General features: G+C 45.0%; 1 protein-coding gene across 1 annotated transcript in view; it reads right to left on the bottom strand.

Annotated features, from left to right (window-relative positions):
• zgc:154142 (CUB and Tryp_SPc domain-containing protein) overlaps nt 1–17,354 on the bottom strand; it is a 44,438-nt gene extending 27,084 nt beyond the window's left edge. Inside the window, exons 1-7 of the mRNA XM_036933695.1 lie at nt 17,133–17,354; nt 12,786–12,916; nt 7,872–7,965; nt 6,162–6,302; nt 5,817–5,914; nt 4,202–4,328; nt 3,178–3,360 (exon numbers count right to left, since the gene is read on the bottom strand). Of these exons, the coding sequence (XP_036789590.1) occupies nt 3,178–3,360; nt 4,202–4,328; nt 5,817–5,914; nt 6,162–6,302; nt 7,872–7,965; nt 12,786–12,916; nt 17,133–17,283 (925 nt within the window). The 5' untranslated portion in view covers nt 17,284–17,354. The remainder of the gene's footprint in view (nt 1–3,177; nt 3,361–4,201; nt 4,329–5,816; nt 5,915–6,161; nt 6,303–7,871; nt 7,966–12,785; nt 12,917–17,132) is intronic.
• Between the last annotated feature and the right edge of the window lie 1,071 nt (nt 17,355–18,425).

Below are 18,425 nucleotides of genomic sequence, written 5' to 3'. Positions count from 1 at the left end.
GACACAACATGACAATACATGACAGTACCCCCCCACTCACCGAGCGCCTCCTGGCGTACTCAAGGTTCCTATGGTCAGTCCAAACGACAAAAGGAACGGTCGCCCCCTCCAACCACTGTCGCCATTCGCCTAGGGCTAAGCGGATGGCGAGCAGTTCGCGGTTTCCCACATCATAGTTACGTTCCGACGGCGACAGGCGATGAGAAAAATACGCGCAAGGGTGGACCTTGTCGTCAGAGAGGGAGCGCTGAGAAAGAATGGCTCCCACGCCCACCTCTGACACGTCAACCTCGACAACGAACTGTCTAGTGACGTCAGGTGTAACAAGGATAGGTGCGGATGTAAAACGATTCTTGAGGAGATCAAAAGCTCCCTGGGCGGAAACGGACCACTTAAAGCACGTCTTGACAGAAGTAAGGGCTGTGAGAGGAGCTGCCACCTGACCGAAATTACGGATGAAACGACGATAGAAGTTCGCGAAGCCGAGAAAGCGCTGCAGCTCGACGCGTGACTTAGGGACGGGCCAATCAATGACAGCTTGGACCTTAGCGGGATCCATCTTAATGCCTTCAGCGGAAATAACAGAACCGAGAAATGTGACGGAGGAGGCATGAAAAGAGCACTTCTCAGCCTTCACAAAAAGACAATTCTCTAAAAGGCGCTGGAGGACACGTCGAACGTGCTGGAGTGACGGTGAAAAAATCAGGATATCGTCAAGGTAAACGAAAACAAAGATGTTCAGCATGTCTCTCAGGACATCATTGACTAATGCCTGAAAGACAGCTGGAGCGTTAGCGAGGCCGAAAGGAAGAACCCGGTATTCAAAGTGCCCTAACGGAGTGTTAAACGCCGTCTTCCACTCGTCCCCCTCCCTGATGCGCACGAGATGGTAAGCGTTACGAAGGTCCAACTTAGTGAAAAACCTGGCTCCCTGCAGGATCTCGAAGGCTGAAGACATAAGAGGAAGCGGATAACGATTCTTCACTGTTATGTCATTCAGCCCTCGATAATCTATGCAGGGGCGCAGGGACCCGTCCTTCTTCTTAACAAAAAAAACCCCGCTCCGGCGGGAGAGGAGGAGGGGACTATGGTACCGGCGGCAAGAGCTACAGACAAATAATCTTCGAGAGCCTTACGTTCGGGAGCCGACAGAGAGTATAGTCTACCCCGGGGGGGAGTGGTTCCCGGAAGGAGATCAATACTACAATCATACGACCGGTGTGGGGGAAGAGAGGTGGCCCTGGACCGACTGAACACCGTGCGCAGATCGTGATATTCCTCCGGCACCCCTGTCAAATCACCAGGCTCCTCCTGTGAAGAAGAGACAGAGGAAACAGGAGGGATAGCAGACATTAAACATTTCACATGACAAGAGACGTTCCAGGAGAGGATAGAATTACTAGACCAATTAATGGAAGGATTATGACAAACTAGCCAGGGATGGCCCAAAACAACAGGTGTAAAAGGTGAACGAAAAATTAAAAAAGAAATGGTTTCGCTATGATTACCAGAAACAGTGAGGGTTAAAGGTAGCGTCTCACGCTGAATCCTGGGGAGAGGACTACCATCCAGGGCGAACAAGGCCGTGGACTCCCTTAACAGTCTGAGAGGAATGTCATGTTCCCGAGCCCAGGTCTCGTCCATAAAACAGCCCTCCGCCCCAGAGTCTATTAAGGCACTGCAGGAAGCTGACGAACCGGTCCAGCGTAGATGGACCGACAAGGTAGTGCAGGATCTTGAAGGAGAGACAGGAGTAGTAGCGCTCACCAGTAGCCCTCCGCTTACTGATGAGCTCTGGCTTTTACTGGACATGAAGTGACAAAATGACCAGCAGAACCGCAATAGAGACAGAGGCGGTTGGTGATTCTCCGTTCCCTCTCCTTAGTCGAGATGCGGATACCTCCCAGCTGCATAGGCTCAGCACCCGAGCCGGCAGAGGAAGATGGTAGTGATGCGGAGAGGGGGGCAACGGAGAACGCAAGCTCCTTTCCACGAGCTCGGTGACGAAGATCAACCCGTCGCTCAATGCGAATAGCGAGTTCAATCAAGGAATCCACGCTGGAAGGAACCTCCCGGGAGAGAATCTCATCCTTTACCTCTGCGCGGAGACCCTCCAGAAAACGAGCGAGCAAAGCCGGCTCGTTCCAGCCACTGGAGGCAGCAAGAGTGCGAAACTCAATAGAGTAGTCTGTTATGGATCGATTACCTTGACATAGGGAAGACAGGGCCCTGGAAGCCTCCTCCCCAAAAACAGATCGATCAAAAACCCGTATCATCTCCTCCTTAAAGTCCTGATACTGGTTAGTACACTCAGCCCTTGCCTCCCAGATTGCCATGCCCCACTCACGAGCCCGTCCAGTAAGGAGAGATATGACGTAGGCGACACGAGCAGTGCTCCTGGAGTAAGTGTTGGGCTGGAGAGAAAACACAATATCACACTGGGTGAAGAACGAGCGGCATTCAGTGGGCTCCCCAGAGTAACACGGCGGGTTATTGATTCTGGGCTCCGGAGATTCGAAAGCCCTGGAAGTGGCCGGTGGATCGAGGCGGAGATGGTGAACCTGTTCTGTGAGGTTGGAGACTTGGGTGGCCAGGGTCTCAACGGCATGTCGAGCAGCAGACAAATCCTGCTCGTGTCTGCCAAGCATCGCTCCCTGGATCTCGACGGCTGAGTGGAGAGGATCCGAAGTCGCTGGGTCCATTCTTGGTCGGATTCTTCTGTTACGGTGGTGAATGAGGACCCAAAAGCGAATTAACGTAAACAGAACTTCTTTAATAACAAAACATAGGTAGGCTCAGATGGACCGGCAGATTCCGACAGGACAGGACAAGGTTGCAGCAAACATGACGATAGTCTGGTTCAGGCATGAAAAACACAAACAAGAATCCGACAAAGACAGGAACAAAAACAGAGAGAGATATAGAGGACTAATCAGAGGGAAAAAGGGAACAGGTGGGAAAAGGGGTGACGAGGTAGTTAGGAGGAGACAAGGAACAGCTGGGGGAAAGAGGGGGAGAAAAGGTAACCTAATAACGACCAGCAGAGGGAGACAGGGTGAAGGGAAAGGACAGAAACAAGACACAACATGACAATACATGACAGATATATTGTCTATGGGTACACTCATAGATGTAGAATTCTATGCTATTCTATGGTTTTCCCCGTAGTGTACTCACCAGTTATAGCTAGTGTTGTGGGCATCATGGTGGTAGGTTTGACCGTGGTCGGGATGAGGCCGGTCTTGGTGAATGTGGCACTGAAACCCTTGGAGGTGAGAGTGGCATCGCTTTTGAAACGCACCACCATCGTGTTGCCACTGGAATCCAGGCGTCCTGGATTCTTACTACCACAGAATCGACCTGTGAGAAAACAACATTTCACTGTTCAGAAACCCCTGAAGAGTTCGATTAGGCCACTAATCAAACTACACAGTTAGTTACAATAACCCAAACTCCAATTTGTGGTACACTGATGTAAAACCTGGGCAGGCCTTATGCACCACTTGAATTGACCAAACAGTGACACCAATTATTAATGGATTAATTCACACAAGTATTATATAGGTCTCCGCAAACATAGTAAGCTCAATAACAACTATAAATACAGCTATTTTGCATAATTTCTGTTTGTAGAGATTACATTTACATGCCAGTCTAATTTGGGAACCTCTCTCTATTTTTTCATCTTCCTACCCAAAACCTTTAATGGACATCATATCTTATTCATGCAGCCTGAAGTGAATTTGAGTGTTGCCGTGTGCATAGTTGATTTCACTCCCCACAGCCTGTTTCAACTGCCAAGTGCTCCTGTTGCATGTCGATTAAGATACAATACCTCCTAAAAATAGTTCATTAGTAAAGTTGCTCAAATTGTGAGACTTAAGAATATATTGATTGTGGGTTTGGAGGATTGAAGAGGTTGCACTCGTTGTCACAGTCTCTCTGTTCTCATCATTGAAAATCCATGAACAAAAGTAGCCTATTTTAGAAAATGAATATTTGAGTGTACCCATATTATGAGGGTAGGGTATAATTAGGGTATTTTGACATATTATGAGACTAGTGAATAAGTACATTTTGAGTGTTGGCCTACACATATTGTGCAACAGGTGTGTAGGCCTAAGTATGTCTGTACTATAAGTATCTATACTAGTCCAACTGCTGTATACCAGAGTTAGCATAACACAGAGTGATGTCTTACCCAACATGGCGGAGCCGGTTTTGTGGCCATCGTAGACATCTACGTAATCTCTACAGGCTTCAGGGAGCAGGTCGAAGGAGGAGAACGTCAGTCTGATCTTCTCTCCCTCTGGTACAGTGATCCTCCACTGTGGACCACATGCACATACTATTTCATTTCACCACACATTTCGTACACAAACATATCCATTTAGGTTTTACCACAAACATCCATTTTAAACACAAACAAATCCATTTAGTTTGACCACAAACATCCATTTTATACACAAAGATATGCAGTTTGTTTGACCACGAGCATTCATTTCATACACAAACACATCCCTTTAATTTGAACACAAACATCCATTATATTTCCATTACTTCATCAAACATTCAATCAATTACAAAGATTAAATCAATGATCAAAGATCAACGATTCAATCAATGTCAAGATAAATCCATTATATAACCACATGCACCAACATGAGTCTGATATTCCTTCTAGTAGATTCTGGTGGGGGCGGGGTTTTTGGCACACAATTGAACGTATTCATATTCCAAGGCAGGGGCTTTCTAAGTAAGGCACAACCTTAAGAAAAACATTACGGATAGAAGTGACATCTCTAGAATAGACTCAGTCACTCGTCAGCAGGAAACGGGCAAGGGTGTCCTTTCTCTACATTTCATTTCTATCTACATTGCTTTATGCATAATTTCTCCTCAATGTTCCCATCCATCTCTTTCTCTCTCTTTCTGCCTGGAGGGTGCCCAGGTTGCAGACGGCTGCATGCGCTGCATATTGACACGAGTCATGAATAAAAATCATCCAATATCTCCTGGGCTGTGACGGTTTGGACAGGAGCCCATCCGCCTCAACATCCAAGCCAAGGAGGAGACAGAAAGCAACATGAGCAAGCCAGATAATACACAGCCAAACAACAGGAAAAAGCATGAGTCCCAATTGGCAACCTTTCCCCTACATAGTGCACTACTTTTAACCAGAGCCCTATGGGACCTGTAGTGCACTATAAAGGGCTATAGGGTGCCATTTGTGACGCAGCCCAATGATCTAATGATCCAAACCAAGCAAAAGCTGACGTCAAAGCGCTCAGCCGTGCTCCGAGCCAAACACGGCGCGAGTTGCTCCCCGATCTCGATCCACTATCCAGAACATCAAGCATGGTCAACAGCCCCCTGTGTTCAGATGGTGCCTAGTGACCATGGATTTACTAAAGGGGCACCTCATTTGTAAACACCCCAAAATATAGGAGTCCGTTTCCCCACTGATTGTTATTGATGTAGCTTAGCTCCATACAGCACACGACATGACGGACCATGTTATTATTATTCACTTCCTCAGACAGAGAGAAAGGCCCTATTGATTGTAAAGTACCTCACAGAAAGACTGGGGCCATATAAACAACGTGTTGTGGATAATACACCACTTGGTAGAAAGATGCTGCCATGTGTATGGCAGATTGTGTGTGGTACCATGGATGGCATGTCCTTGTGGAAGCCGCTAGTAGTGTGAGTGTGTGTGTGTGTGTGTGTGTGTGTGTGTGTGTGTGTGTGTGTGTGTGTGTGTGTGTGTGTGTGTGTGTGTGTGTGTGTGTGTGTGTGTGTGTGTGTGTGCGTACCTGGTAGAGAGCCCCGTTCTCATAGTTCTGTGCTGGGAACCCAGGGGTCAGTAGATCACCGCGGTCACCTTGGAGAGCGCCACCAGCCCCGGCTATTTCTGGAAGCAGGGAGTGTGGAGATGGAGAGGACTTCAGCTGAACAGACACCTCAAGGATACCTACCATCCATCCATCGCTTTCTCTCTGTCTCTCTCTCTGTCCTCTTTCTCTGTTACTCCTTCTATGTCTCCTTGCCCCCTGTGTCTCGCTCGCTCTCTCTCTCTCTCTCTCTCTCTCTCTCTCTCTCTCCTGAAAAGTTCTGAATGTTCATAACTATGATCACTGTTGATAATGGTGTTATTGTACCTAAAGTACTCTCTGGTGTCACAGCTTGGTACTTCGCTTTGAATCCCTTGTCTGTATTTCTGTCATTGGTGTCAAAGAACAACAACATAGAGTTTCCTAATGACACTATCGGTCCGGGTTTGGAGCGCCCACACAACCTCCCTGCAGAGCCAAACAGAACAGAAGAGAAAGAAGAAAACAATATGTGGATTACTGTACATATAGAACCTTTTATGTCAAATCAATAGCTACTGGCCATACGTCTAGACCTACATGTGCAGTCCAGTATATCTATATACCATTGATATTTTCAATACATTCCAATAAATGCATGTATGCATTTTTTGTTGCTATGTTACAGAAACAGTCGAGTAATGTCAAACATCAATGTGACATTCCGCAGTGCAGAGTTGACCTCCCTCTGAAAGTCTGTAATCTTGTTAGGGGCTGTAACTTAAAGTGGAGTAGTGAAGAGGCAGGCCAGCCAGGCTTATAGGCTGTGTCCGCCGTGGACGCTCTAATTTGAGTTTGACATCAAAGCTCAATCCCTTTATAGCCGTGGAGTGTGGATGGTCCTGTGGGGCTGTGTGTTGAGGGTCTGGGGAATAGGGGACACTGTGTGTGTGAGAGGGAAAGAGAGAGAGAGAGAGAGAGCGTGAGTGTGTGAGTGTGTGAGGTGTGTCGTGCTGCAGCCAAGGGGCAGAGGAAGTGAAGAGCCAGAGGAGGTGTTGCAACAACGCTGCAGGGTTAGTTATGTGTGTATGTGCGTGTGTGTGTCTGCATCCATGTGTTAATGTGGCACGGTGGAAAGTGTAACACAGCTGAGAATGATGGCGTGGCCTCACATTTACATCCACCAATCTCTAACTATACAGTATAGAAAGTATAGAAAAGTACAGGAAAAAAGCGTGTCCTAACCACAAGGTTTAAACATCAACGCTTTTGCACAGTCACCTTAATAGTTCCACCTCACACTTCACATAGCTTCCCTTTGCTATGCCAGACATCCCAGCGTGTCAGCTAAGAGGTGAGAATGGACAGTTGGAGAGAGAGAGAGAGAGAGAGAGAGAGAGAAAGAGAGAGAGAGACAGAGAGAGAGAGAGACAGAGAGAGAGAGATTCTCTGGCTGGGTGTCTAATTCTCCCATCCTGTCAGAAACAGTCTGAAGAGCACACACCATCACCTACAGGCATAATAGAATATGATATGCGGAGTAAATTAAATATTAAAATGTAATATGTTTGCTCAAGTAAATGAGCTTGTAATAAAATGGGAAATGGGAAAAGCTAGTGATAGTGGGGAGAACATGGTGGTTAGAGTTGTATAAAGTCAAGGAGAAAAGATCTGAGGATAGATCAAACAACTGAATATGATGTGTACGATGTGCTGGAGACTGTATGATACTTGTTTTCTACAGGCTCAAAGGACAGAAATGGAATTACATTCCTTTGAATTAAATTCCTTTGTGCCCCACCATACCTGAAGACATGCCAAGGATGGATCCCCTACCCTACACCTGTACCCCACCTCTCAAAACCCTGTGTGGATCAATATCTGATCTGTATAGCGAGCTATTTGAGAACACACTACCCCCCACTCCAACACACAAACCTTACCATATGTCTCACCCTCAGGTTTCAGTAATAAATGTTGGCCTACCAAACCCTTTGCCTGGATGTATTGGCCTTAATCCACTTAATTAGTCTGGCTCCAGTGTCTCCAGTGTCTTACCGATGACTCCCAGGTTGTCCTGTATTGTAAAGTAGTCTGCTGTGCACAGGTCTGTTGCCTCCAGGGAGAAGTGTTCAAACCACAAATGGATCACCTGGAGTAGAGGAAAACAAACAGGCAGGTTTTTATTATTCACTGTCTTAGAGACTAGAGCAGTAGACATACTGCTACTTAATAGGAGGCTTGACTGTGTGTGTGTGTGTGTGTGTGTGTGTGTGTGTGCATATGCGTGTGTGTGCGAGTGAGCGCGCGCCAGAGAGAGAGAGAGAGAGAGAGAGAGAGAGAGACAGGAGAGAGAGAGAGAGGGAGGGAGGGAGGGAGAGAGAGAGAGAGACGGAGGGAGAGAGAGAGAGAGGGAGAGGGAGATTAAAATCGAGACGACAGGGAAAAAGAGAGGAACAGATAGGGAGAGAGAGACAGGAGAGAGAGAGAGAGAGAGAGAGACAGGAGAGAGAGAGAGAGAGAGAGAGAGAGAGAGAAAGAAAGGGGGAGAGAGAGGCAGTCTCAGTCTGGCTTGCTTGGCAAAGTGAAAATGTTTTTTTGTTTTCCTGTCTCTTCTCCTTCTCCGGATGTCGTAGCTTGAGAGAATGAAAGAGACGGCAGAGCAGCCATCTGTCACGGTGTGGAGCTGTGTTTACCCATGTCTCAGAGCTACATCTGATCTAAGGGCTTTCTGTTCTGTTCGCCTTGCCTACCTACCGTACTGTTATACCCTGGTGTCTGTCTATGGTTGCTTCCTAAATGACACACTATTCCCTATTTAGAACTATGGGCTCTGGTCAAAAGTAGTGCACTGCATAAGGAATAGGGTTCCATTTGAGATGCAGACCTATGGCTACGCCTGACATCCTTCCAGCTCAGAGACTCATATCAAAAGCACTATTCCAATGAAAGATCATTGAAATGATGATCTGTTCTGGTGGTGACGGTGATCGAAGGCGTCTTTTAAAGCATTGTTCCGCTGCAGGTTTTGTTCTATATAAGTCAACCAAGCATTCTGGTTTAGAGTTGGTTTTTAAAGTGCAATATTTTTCAAAGTTAGTGATGTGGTTCATTTGATGTTTTTAGTCGTTATCTTAATGGTTTCTGCACCTGCCAAACATTCTCTCTAGCTGCTGTGCATTAATAAAAGATAAGGGGATCCCTTTGATGAATATTTATCAGGCAGACACAGAATCTCCTTTAAGGACAAAAGACCCTGTTCCTTACAATATGACTGGGTTCCCATTTTCCAATTTCCAAAATGGCCGCCTGTCCTTGTGTTCTCTTCTGCTCTGTATGTGCACTGATGGGCGAAAGGACAGAGCATGGAAAGGTGTCTGGCGTGTTACTTCCACCCATCAGCTCCTGTCAGATCAGTGGTCGTCATGGAAATGACATGAGGCTTTTTTAGATTATCTCTTGAAAGTTTAGAATTCTTAAAAATGCATCCCTTCTTCCTTTATCTCTTCCATGAGGTAGTCAATGATCCAACCAGTGACTACTTCAATTAAGAAAGAAAGAAAGAAAGAAAGAAAGAAAGAAAGAAAGAAAGAAAGAAAGAAAGACAGGAAGGAAGGAAGGGAGGCTAGTCAATGACATTTGAACAGAGCCTATGAGACTTAGTTGAGTTTTGACATGTATACTGAACAAAAATATAAATGCAACATGTTAATTGTTGGTCCCATGTTTCATGAGCTGAAATAAAAGATCCCAGAAAGGTTCCATACTCACAAAAAGCTTATTTCTCTCAAATTAGGTGTTGTTACTGAGCATTTCTTATTTGACAAGATAATCCATCCACCTGATCAGTGTGGAATATAAAGAAGTTGATTAATCAGCATGATCATTACACAGGTGCACCTTGTGCTGAGGACAAGAAAACGCCACTCTAAAATGTGCAGTTTTGTCACACAACACAATGCAATTGGCATGCTGACTGCAGGAATGTTCACCAGAGCTGTTGCTAGAGAATGTAATGTTAATTTCTCTGCTTTAGAACATTTAGCAGTACATCCAATCTGACTCACAACTGCAGACCACATGTAACCACGTCATCCCAGTACCTCTACAAATCAGCCGGGCTAGACAATCTGGACCCTCTCTTTCTAAAATGATCTGCCAAAATTGTTGCAACCCCTATCACTAGCCTGTTCAACCTGTCTTTTGTATCATCTGAGATTCCCATAGATTGGAAATCTGCCGCGGTCATCCCCCTCTTCAAAGGGGGAGACACTCTTGACCCAAACTGCTACAGACCTATATCTATTATACCCTGCCTTTATGAGGTCTTTGAAAGCCAAGTTAACAAACAGATCACCGACCATTTCGAATCTCACCGTACCTTCTCCTCTATGCAATCTGGTTTCAGAGCTGGTCATGGGTGCACCTCAGCCACGCTCAAGGTCCTAAACAATATCATAACCGCCATCGATAAGAGACATTACTGTGCAGCCGTATTCATCGACCTGGCTAAGGCACAACATTCTTATTGGCAGACTCAACAGCCTTGGTTTCTCAAATGATTGCCTCGCTTGGTTCACCAACTACTTCTCCGATAGAGTTCAGTATGTCAAATCGGAGGGCCTGTTGTCCGGACCTCTGGCAGTCTCTATGGGGGTGCCACAGGGTTCAATTCTCGGGCCGACTCTCTTCTCTGTATACATCAATGATGTCGCTCTCGCTGCTGGTGATTCTTTGATAAACCTCTACGCAGACGACACCATTCTGTATACCTCTGGCCCTTTGTTAGAAACTGTGTTAACGAACCTCCAGATGAGCTTCAATGCCATACAACTCTCCTTCCGTGGCCTCCAACTGCCCTTAAACGCAAGTAAAACTAAATGCATGCTCTTCAACAGATCGCTGCCCGCACCTGCCCACCCGTCCAGCATCACTACTCTGGATGGTTCTAACTTAGAATATGTGGACAACTACAAATACCTAGGTGTCTGGTTAGACTGTAAACTCTCCTTCCAGACTCACATTAAACATCTCCAATCCAAAATTAAATCTATAATCGGCTTCCTTTTTCGCAACAAAGCATCCTTCACTCATGCTGCCAAACATACCCTCGTAAAACTGACCATCCTACCGATCCTCGACTTCGGCAATGTCATTTACAAAATAGCCTCCAACACTCTACTCAACAAATTGGATGCAGTCTATCACAGTGCCATCCATTTTGTCACCAAAGCCCCATGTACTACCCACCACTGTGACCTGTATGCTCTCGTTGGCTGGCCCTCGCTTCATACTCGTCGCCAAACCCACTGGCTCCAGGTCATCTATGAGTCTCTGCTAGGTAAAGCCCCGCCTTATCTCAGCTCACTGGTCACCATGGCAGCACCCACCCGTAGCACGCACTCCAGCAGGTATATCTCACTGGTCACCCCCAAAGCAAATTCTTCCTTTGGCTGCAACTCCTTCCAGTTCTCTGCTGCCAATGAGTGGAACGAACTGCACAAATCTCTGAAGCTGGAGACTCTTACCTCCCTCACTAGCTTTAAGCACCAGCTGTCAGAGCAGCTCACAGATCACTGCACCTGTACATAGCTTATCTGTAAATAGCCCATCCAATCTACCTCATCCCCATACTGTATTTATTTATTTATCTTGCTCCTTTGCACCCCAGTATCTCAACTTGCACATTCATCCTCTGCACATCCTACCATTCCAGTGTTTAATTGCTATATTGTAATTACTTTGCCACTATGGCCTATTTACATGCTGTATATATATTTTCCTAATGTGTTATTGACTGTATGTTTGTTTATTCCATGTGTAACTATGCTTGTTGTATGTGTCAAACTTCTTTGCTTTATCTTGGCCAGGTCGCAATTGCAAATGAGAACTTGTTCTCAACTAGCCTACCTGGTTAAATAAAGGTTAAATAAATAAATAAAATAAACCTTCCCATCCGGCTTCTTCACCTGCGGGATCGTCTTAGACCAGCCACCCGGACAGCTGATGAAACTGTGGGTTTGCACAACCGAATCCTTCCTGCAATAACTGTCAGATAGCGTCTCAGGGAAGCTCATCTGAGTGTTCGTCGTCCTCACCAGGGTCTTGACCTTACTGCCGTTTGGCGTCGTACCCAACTTCAGTGGGCAAATGCTCACCTTCAATGGCCACTGGCACGCTGGAGTAGTGTGCTCTTAACAGACGAATCCCGGGTTTCATCTGTACCGGGCAGATGGAAGACAACATATATAGCGTTGTGTGAATGAGCATGGTGGTGGTGGAGTTATGGTATGGGCAGGCATGAGCTTCAGACAACCAACACAATTTAATTTTATCAATGGAAATTTGAATGCACAGAGATACCGTGATGAGATCCTGAGGCACATTATCATGCCATTCATCTGCCGACATTACCTCACGTTTCAGCATGATAATGCATAGCTACATGTCGCAAAAATCTGTACACAATTCCTGGAAGCTGAAAATGTCCCAGTTCTTCCATGACCTGCATACTCACCAGACATGTCACCCATTGAGCATGTTTGGAATGCTCTGGATCAATATGTACGACAGCATGTTCCATTTCCCGCCAAAATCCAGCAACTTCGCACAGTCATTGAAGAGGAGTGGGACAACATCCCACAGACCACAATCAACAGACTGATCAACTCAATGTGAAGGAGATGTGTCGCGCTGCATGAGGCAAATGGTGGTTACACCAGATACTGACTGGTTTTCTGATCCACACCCCAACCTTTTTTAAAGTGTGGAATCCATAGATTAGGGCCTAATGAATTTAATTGACTGAGATCCTTATATGAACTGTAACTCAGTAAAATCGTAGAAATGGTTGAATATTGCATTTGTATTTTTGTTCAGTGTATTTGTTTGAAGGAAAGAGCACAGTAAAAGGAAAAGAGGTTACTGTATAAAAATCTTAGTGTTTTGAATGTGTTGCATTGTGGTACTTACCATGCCTGGGTCCACCGTGATGTGCCAGCTGCAGCTCATGCCGTTGTCGTAGCTACTGGGGTGATTCATGCTGGTGAACTCCCCCGACGGGCCCTTGAGTGCCTGAGGACCCCCGCATCCTGAATTGACCTCTTGTCCCACACACACGCACGCACGCGCACACACACACACACACACACACACACACACACACACACACACACACACACACACACACTTGATTACATGAACATTCAGTTGATGTGTCAGCTGCAGGGGAACAGCTTTGGGTAATGTTGGCAGAATAATTTGTTTTGATTAGAACCCTTGTTATTGGGCTGTTATGTATAACATGGAAGAGTAACACAATGTCATTATGGAACATCCTGCTGGGACAGGCTGTTTGATGATATAGTGGCACTACTTACGTTAATAAGAGTATTCGAATTAAAGATTGCTTCACCAGTCCCATTTAACAAAAGCAATTGGTAATTGGTAATTCATTGGTACCCTCATACAATGGTGTGGCCAATGACAACATGGTCAGCAACCATCCTATACAACCAATACAGTACACGTTTTTTAAATATAATTTGCACACATATACACTGTGTGTATAAAATATTAAGAACACCTTGCTAATATTGAGTTGTACCCCTTCTTTTTGTCCTCAGAACAGCCTCAATTCTTCGGGGCATGGACTCTACAAGGTGTCAAAATCGTTCCACAGGGATGCTGGTCCATGTTGACTGGATGTTGGCTGGATGTTCTTTGGGTGGTGGACTATTCTTGATACACACGGGAAACTGTTGAGTGTGAAAATCCCAGCAGCGTTGCAGTTCTTGACACACTCAAACCAGTGCGCCTGGCACCTACTACCATACCCTGTTCAAAGGCACTTAAATATTTTGTCTTGCCCATTCACCCTCTGAATGGCACACATACAAAATTAATGTCTCAAATGTCACAAGGCTTAAAAATGCTTCCCTTCATCCACACTGATTGAAGTGGATTTAACAAGTGACTATGATGGATCACAGCTTAATAAGGGATCATAGCTTTCACCTGGATTCACATGGTCAGTCTATGTCATGGAAAGAGCAGGTGTTCCTAATGTTTTGTACACACATATATCTATCCATATGTTGACTAGTAGTGTATCTACAGTGCATTCGTAAAGTATTCAGACCCCTCAACTTTTTCCACATTTTATTATGTTACAGCCTTATTTAAAAATGTATAAAATTGTTATTTTTCATAATCAATCTACACACAATTCCCCATAATGACAAAGCAAAAACAGGTTTTTAGATTAAAAAAACATTCACATTCACATAAGGATTCAGTGCTTTGTAAAGGCACCTTTGTTGAAGCAGTTTGGAACCACCAAGACTCTTCCTAGATCTGGCCGCCCGGAGAAGGGCTTTGGTCAGGGAGGTGTCCAAGAACCCGCTGGTCACTCTGACAGAGCTACAGAGTTCCTCTGTGGAGATGGGAGAAACTTCCTGAAGGACAACCATCTCTGCAGCACTCTGCCAATCAGACTTTCATGGTGGAGTGGCCAGACGGAAGCCACTCATCAGTAAAAGGCACATGACAGCCCGCTTGGAGTTTGCCAAAAGGCACCTAAAGACTCTCAGACCATGAGAAACAAGATTCTCTGATCTGATTAAACCAAGATTTAACTCTTTGGCCTGAATGCCAAGCGTCACGTCTGGAAGAAACTGGGCACCATCCCTACAGTGAAGCATGGTGGTGGCAGCATCATGCTGTGGGGATGTTTTTTAGCGGCAGGGACTGGGAGACTAGTTAGGATTAAGGGAAGGATGAACGGAGCAAAGTACAGAGAGATAGATCCTTGATGAAAACCTGCTCCAGAGCGCTCAGGACCTCAGACTGGGGTGAAGATTCACCTTCCAACAGGACAACGACCTGTATAACGACCTAAGTATACAGCCAAGACAACACAGGAGTGGTTTCAGAACATGTCTCTGAATGTCCTTGAGTGGCCCTGCCAGAGCCCAGACTTGAACCTGATCTAAAACCTGATCTAAAATGGAGAGACCTTAAAATAGCTGTGCAGCGACACTCCCCATCCAAGCTAACAGAGCTTGCAAAGAAGAATGGGAGAAACTCCCCAAATACAGGTATGCCAAGCTTGTAGCATCATACCCAATAAGACTCAAGGCCATAATTGCTGCCAAAGGTGCTTCAACAAAGTACTGAGGAAGGGTCTGAATACTTATGTAAATGTGATATTTTCAGTTGTATATTTTTTTACAAATTTGCAAACATTTCTAAAAACCTGTTTTTGCTTTGTCATTATGGGGTATTGTGTTTAGATTGATGATAAATGTTTTTTAATCCATTTTAGAATAAGGCTGTAAGGTAACAAAATGTGGAAAAAGGTCAAGGGGTCTGAATACTTGTAATGCTCTGTATAATGTAGACAGAAGCTAGACAGTTTTTGGCCTTTCAATATGACCATCACTTCAAAGTGCAGACATTATTCCTGGGTTTATTGAATAAGGGATTTAAAGGACGAATAAAAGGAGAAAGTCTATAAAAGGGAGAGAGTAAGACAAAGAGAGAGAGAGAGAGAGAGAGAGAGAGAGAGAGAGAGAGAGAGAGAGAGTGAGAGAAATAGAGAGAAATAGAGTGAGAGTATTTGCATTATACTAGACCAGTGTACTGTGTGAGTGCTGTCTCTGGAGTCAGCCGTGTCTCCTAAGACAGTCTCACTCATAGAAATGGATGGCAGCCATTATTCTTAGGTACGATATGACTGATTTGGCTACCCGAGCCAAGGTAGCGTGGGACAGTGTTAATAACATCATAGATTTTTATTTGATTTAAATGCTGTATTTTTTGGGAACCAGCACAGAACTGTAAAAAGGCACCAAGATATATTGCAGATAGGTGGACTATATTATATGATAAATAGATTGACACCTTGTCAGAAGCCAAAACAACACGCATGTTATCTCACATTTTAACTCAGATGATTTGATGGGCTGTTTTCTAACTATAGATGAAATAGAATGACTCATGAAAAATAATGCAGACGTGACAAATTGAGGACGTATTTGTCATGCTTTCTATGGTGACAGAGTGACACTATATGAAAAATACGTCCAGCAATCCATAACAGTGCTTGGAACCGCGTCAGTGCATCAGTATCCAGTGGTGTGACCAATGAGAAGCCAATGTCCAAGGGGACCAATTAGACTTTCAGATATCCCTAAAGGTTCGCAGGAGGTTTGTCTATAGACGTTCCCTCAACGTTAGAGGGAACCTTTGCCTTTTGTTGTCGTTCTGTTCCTCCACAGCTGGGTCTCAGCTCGGACTGTCTGTCTGCCACACTGTGAGGCCAGTGGCAGGGGACGTCACTGTGACTCACATCACAAAGGTACCACAAAGACACAGAATCCCCTTAGAATATAACTCTCTGTCTCGCCCTGTACCCAGAATGGAGGCACATTCAATGCCAGAAGTATTCAATGCCATTATTACTGTAGCAACGAATGCCGTTGGTTTGTTATTGCGGTATACAATGACTCAGATCATTCTTCTATACTTATCATTTATTGCTGATATGAAAGTGTGGCTTAATTTAATCCTAAATAATAAAACATCTGTCAGAGACAGAGATACATTAAGAGCACAATGTACAGTGATGGAAATTTAAATCAAAATAGACAACAAAACATCACTTTTCATCTTCTTGTCAGCAAACTCACCACCAACCGACAGCCATTACCCACCCACTCCCCAGACGCTTAGCTAAGCCTGGTATTATGGTAAATGTATAATGGTCCATAAATCACACGGGTCCATAAATCACTGTTTCATAGTCCTGCTGAGAGGCATTGAACTTTCTGGTGTGAGTAGAGCTAAAAACCTTCATTTGATTGAAGTGTTTCAAGTTTTGTACTCACACACCTCCTTGACAGTGATGAAGTTTAGAGGGATAGTACAACTCCTATGTGTTTACAGTATTTACAGTAGTACTAATCATCTGGCCTACATGAATGTGTTTAAAGTATATAGCAGCTCACCACCAGGTAGCCTAGCAGTTAACAGAATTCGGTCAGTAACCTAATGGTTGCTGGTTCCAATCCCTGAGCCGAAAAGGTGAAAAAATCTGCATTTCAGTCCTTGTGTAAGGTTAACCTCCAACAACAACTTCTCCCCGGGCACCGATGACGTGCATATCGATTAAGGCAGCCCCCCGCTCCTCTCTGATTCAGAAGGGTTGGGTTAAATGCGGAAGACCCATTTCGGGTTTAATGCATTTAGTTGTGCAACTAACTAGGTATCCCCCTTTCCCTTCCCTCCATTTAAACATACAGGTAGTACACTACTCACCTTCATCAGTGGGGACGCTGTTCTTGTCAGTGAAGTAGATGACCACCAGTCCGATGCAGGCGCCAGTCAGAGCCACAAACAGTAGTATCAGGCTCTTCTCCAGGGTACTCAGACCCCTGGACGTGGGCCTCTTCTTTAGGTCTTCCTCCATGCTCTCTGTTCACAGTGGTGGAGCAAATGTGCTTTGCCTCTGGTGCACCTGCGTCTCACGGTCTGGTTCGACCTTTGCTAGACTGGCTGTACCTTGGACTCTCCTGAACCTGGACAAGGGACACGGAGCGTGTCTGTGCGGAGACTTTTTGACTGTTTAGGATTTTTGGACATGTTGTAAAACGTGTTTTTGTGTGCATAGGGTAAATTAGTTGATGTCATTTTGACTCTCAAATAAAACCATTAGGATACTGTACATAGCTTCAGTAGGGGCAATGGTAAAATGTTTTACCTCTCACCTATAACTTAGCCTGTTGTAGGCTACTACAGAACCGTTATACGCATTGTTGTACAGTATAGCCTATAGCAGGGGTGTTCAACTCCGACCCTATGAGGTACAGAGCCTGCTGCTTTTCTGTTCTACCTGATCATTAATTGTACCCACCTGGTGTCTCAGGTCTAAATCAGTCCCTGATTAGAGCACAACATTGAAAAAAAACACAGTGGAACTGGCTTTGAATTCCAGAGTTGAGTTTGGGGGGGACAATGGTAGATGACCTGTGTTTACGCGAGGCTTGTTTATATTATTAACTTTGTCCCTACACTCGACCCCGAATCTCATTTCAAAACATTTACTGTCTCAACCTCAGCTTTTATAAGAGGAGCGGGGCCCGTCACACAGTGCACTGCAATTATCGTCAAGCTTACTAATTGATTAATGTAGTACAGAGCACTTCTGGGCTATGGTTAAACTCTTTAATGTGGCTTAAGTGCCAAAGCACTTAGAATTAGCGCTGGATTTGATTAAAGTAAAAGGCATGATGGGGACTAGGCTCACAGGAAGCTGCTGTGTAGTCATCTATGTCCCATAGGAGTCCCACAGACGCTACCTGGCAATCAATTACAATTTGTTAAACTAATGGATAATGTGCTAGAAACAGGCTTGTAAATCCTGCCTGTTGTAATCAGGGGTCCCTTCCCAGGATGCATCTAAAATAGCACGTTATTCCCCAAATAGTGCAGTACGTTTGACTAGTGCTCTATGTGCCCTGGTCAAAAGTTGGGCACTTTGTAGGGAATTATGGGCCGTGGTCAAAAGTAGAGCACTATGTACGGAATAGGATGCAATTTCGGACACTTCGT

Source organism: Oncorhynchus mykiss, chromosome 10, assembly GCF_013265735.2.
Source record: "Oncorhynchus mykiss isolate Arlee chromosome 10, USDA_OmykA_1.1, whole genome shotgun sequence".
Taxonomy (NCBI): domain Eukaryota; kingdom Metazoa; phylum Chordata; class Actinopteri; order Salmoniformes; family Salmonidae; genus Oncorhynchus; species Oncorhynchus mykiss.
This window is presented reverse-complemented; position numbering and strand designations above follow the sequence as displayed.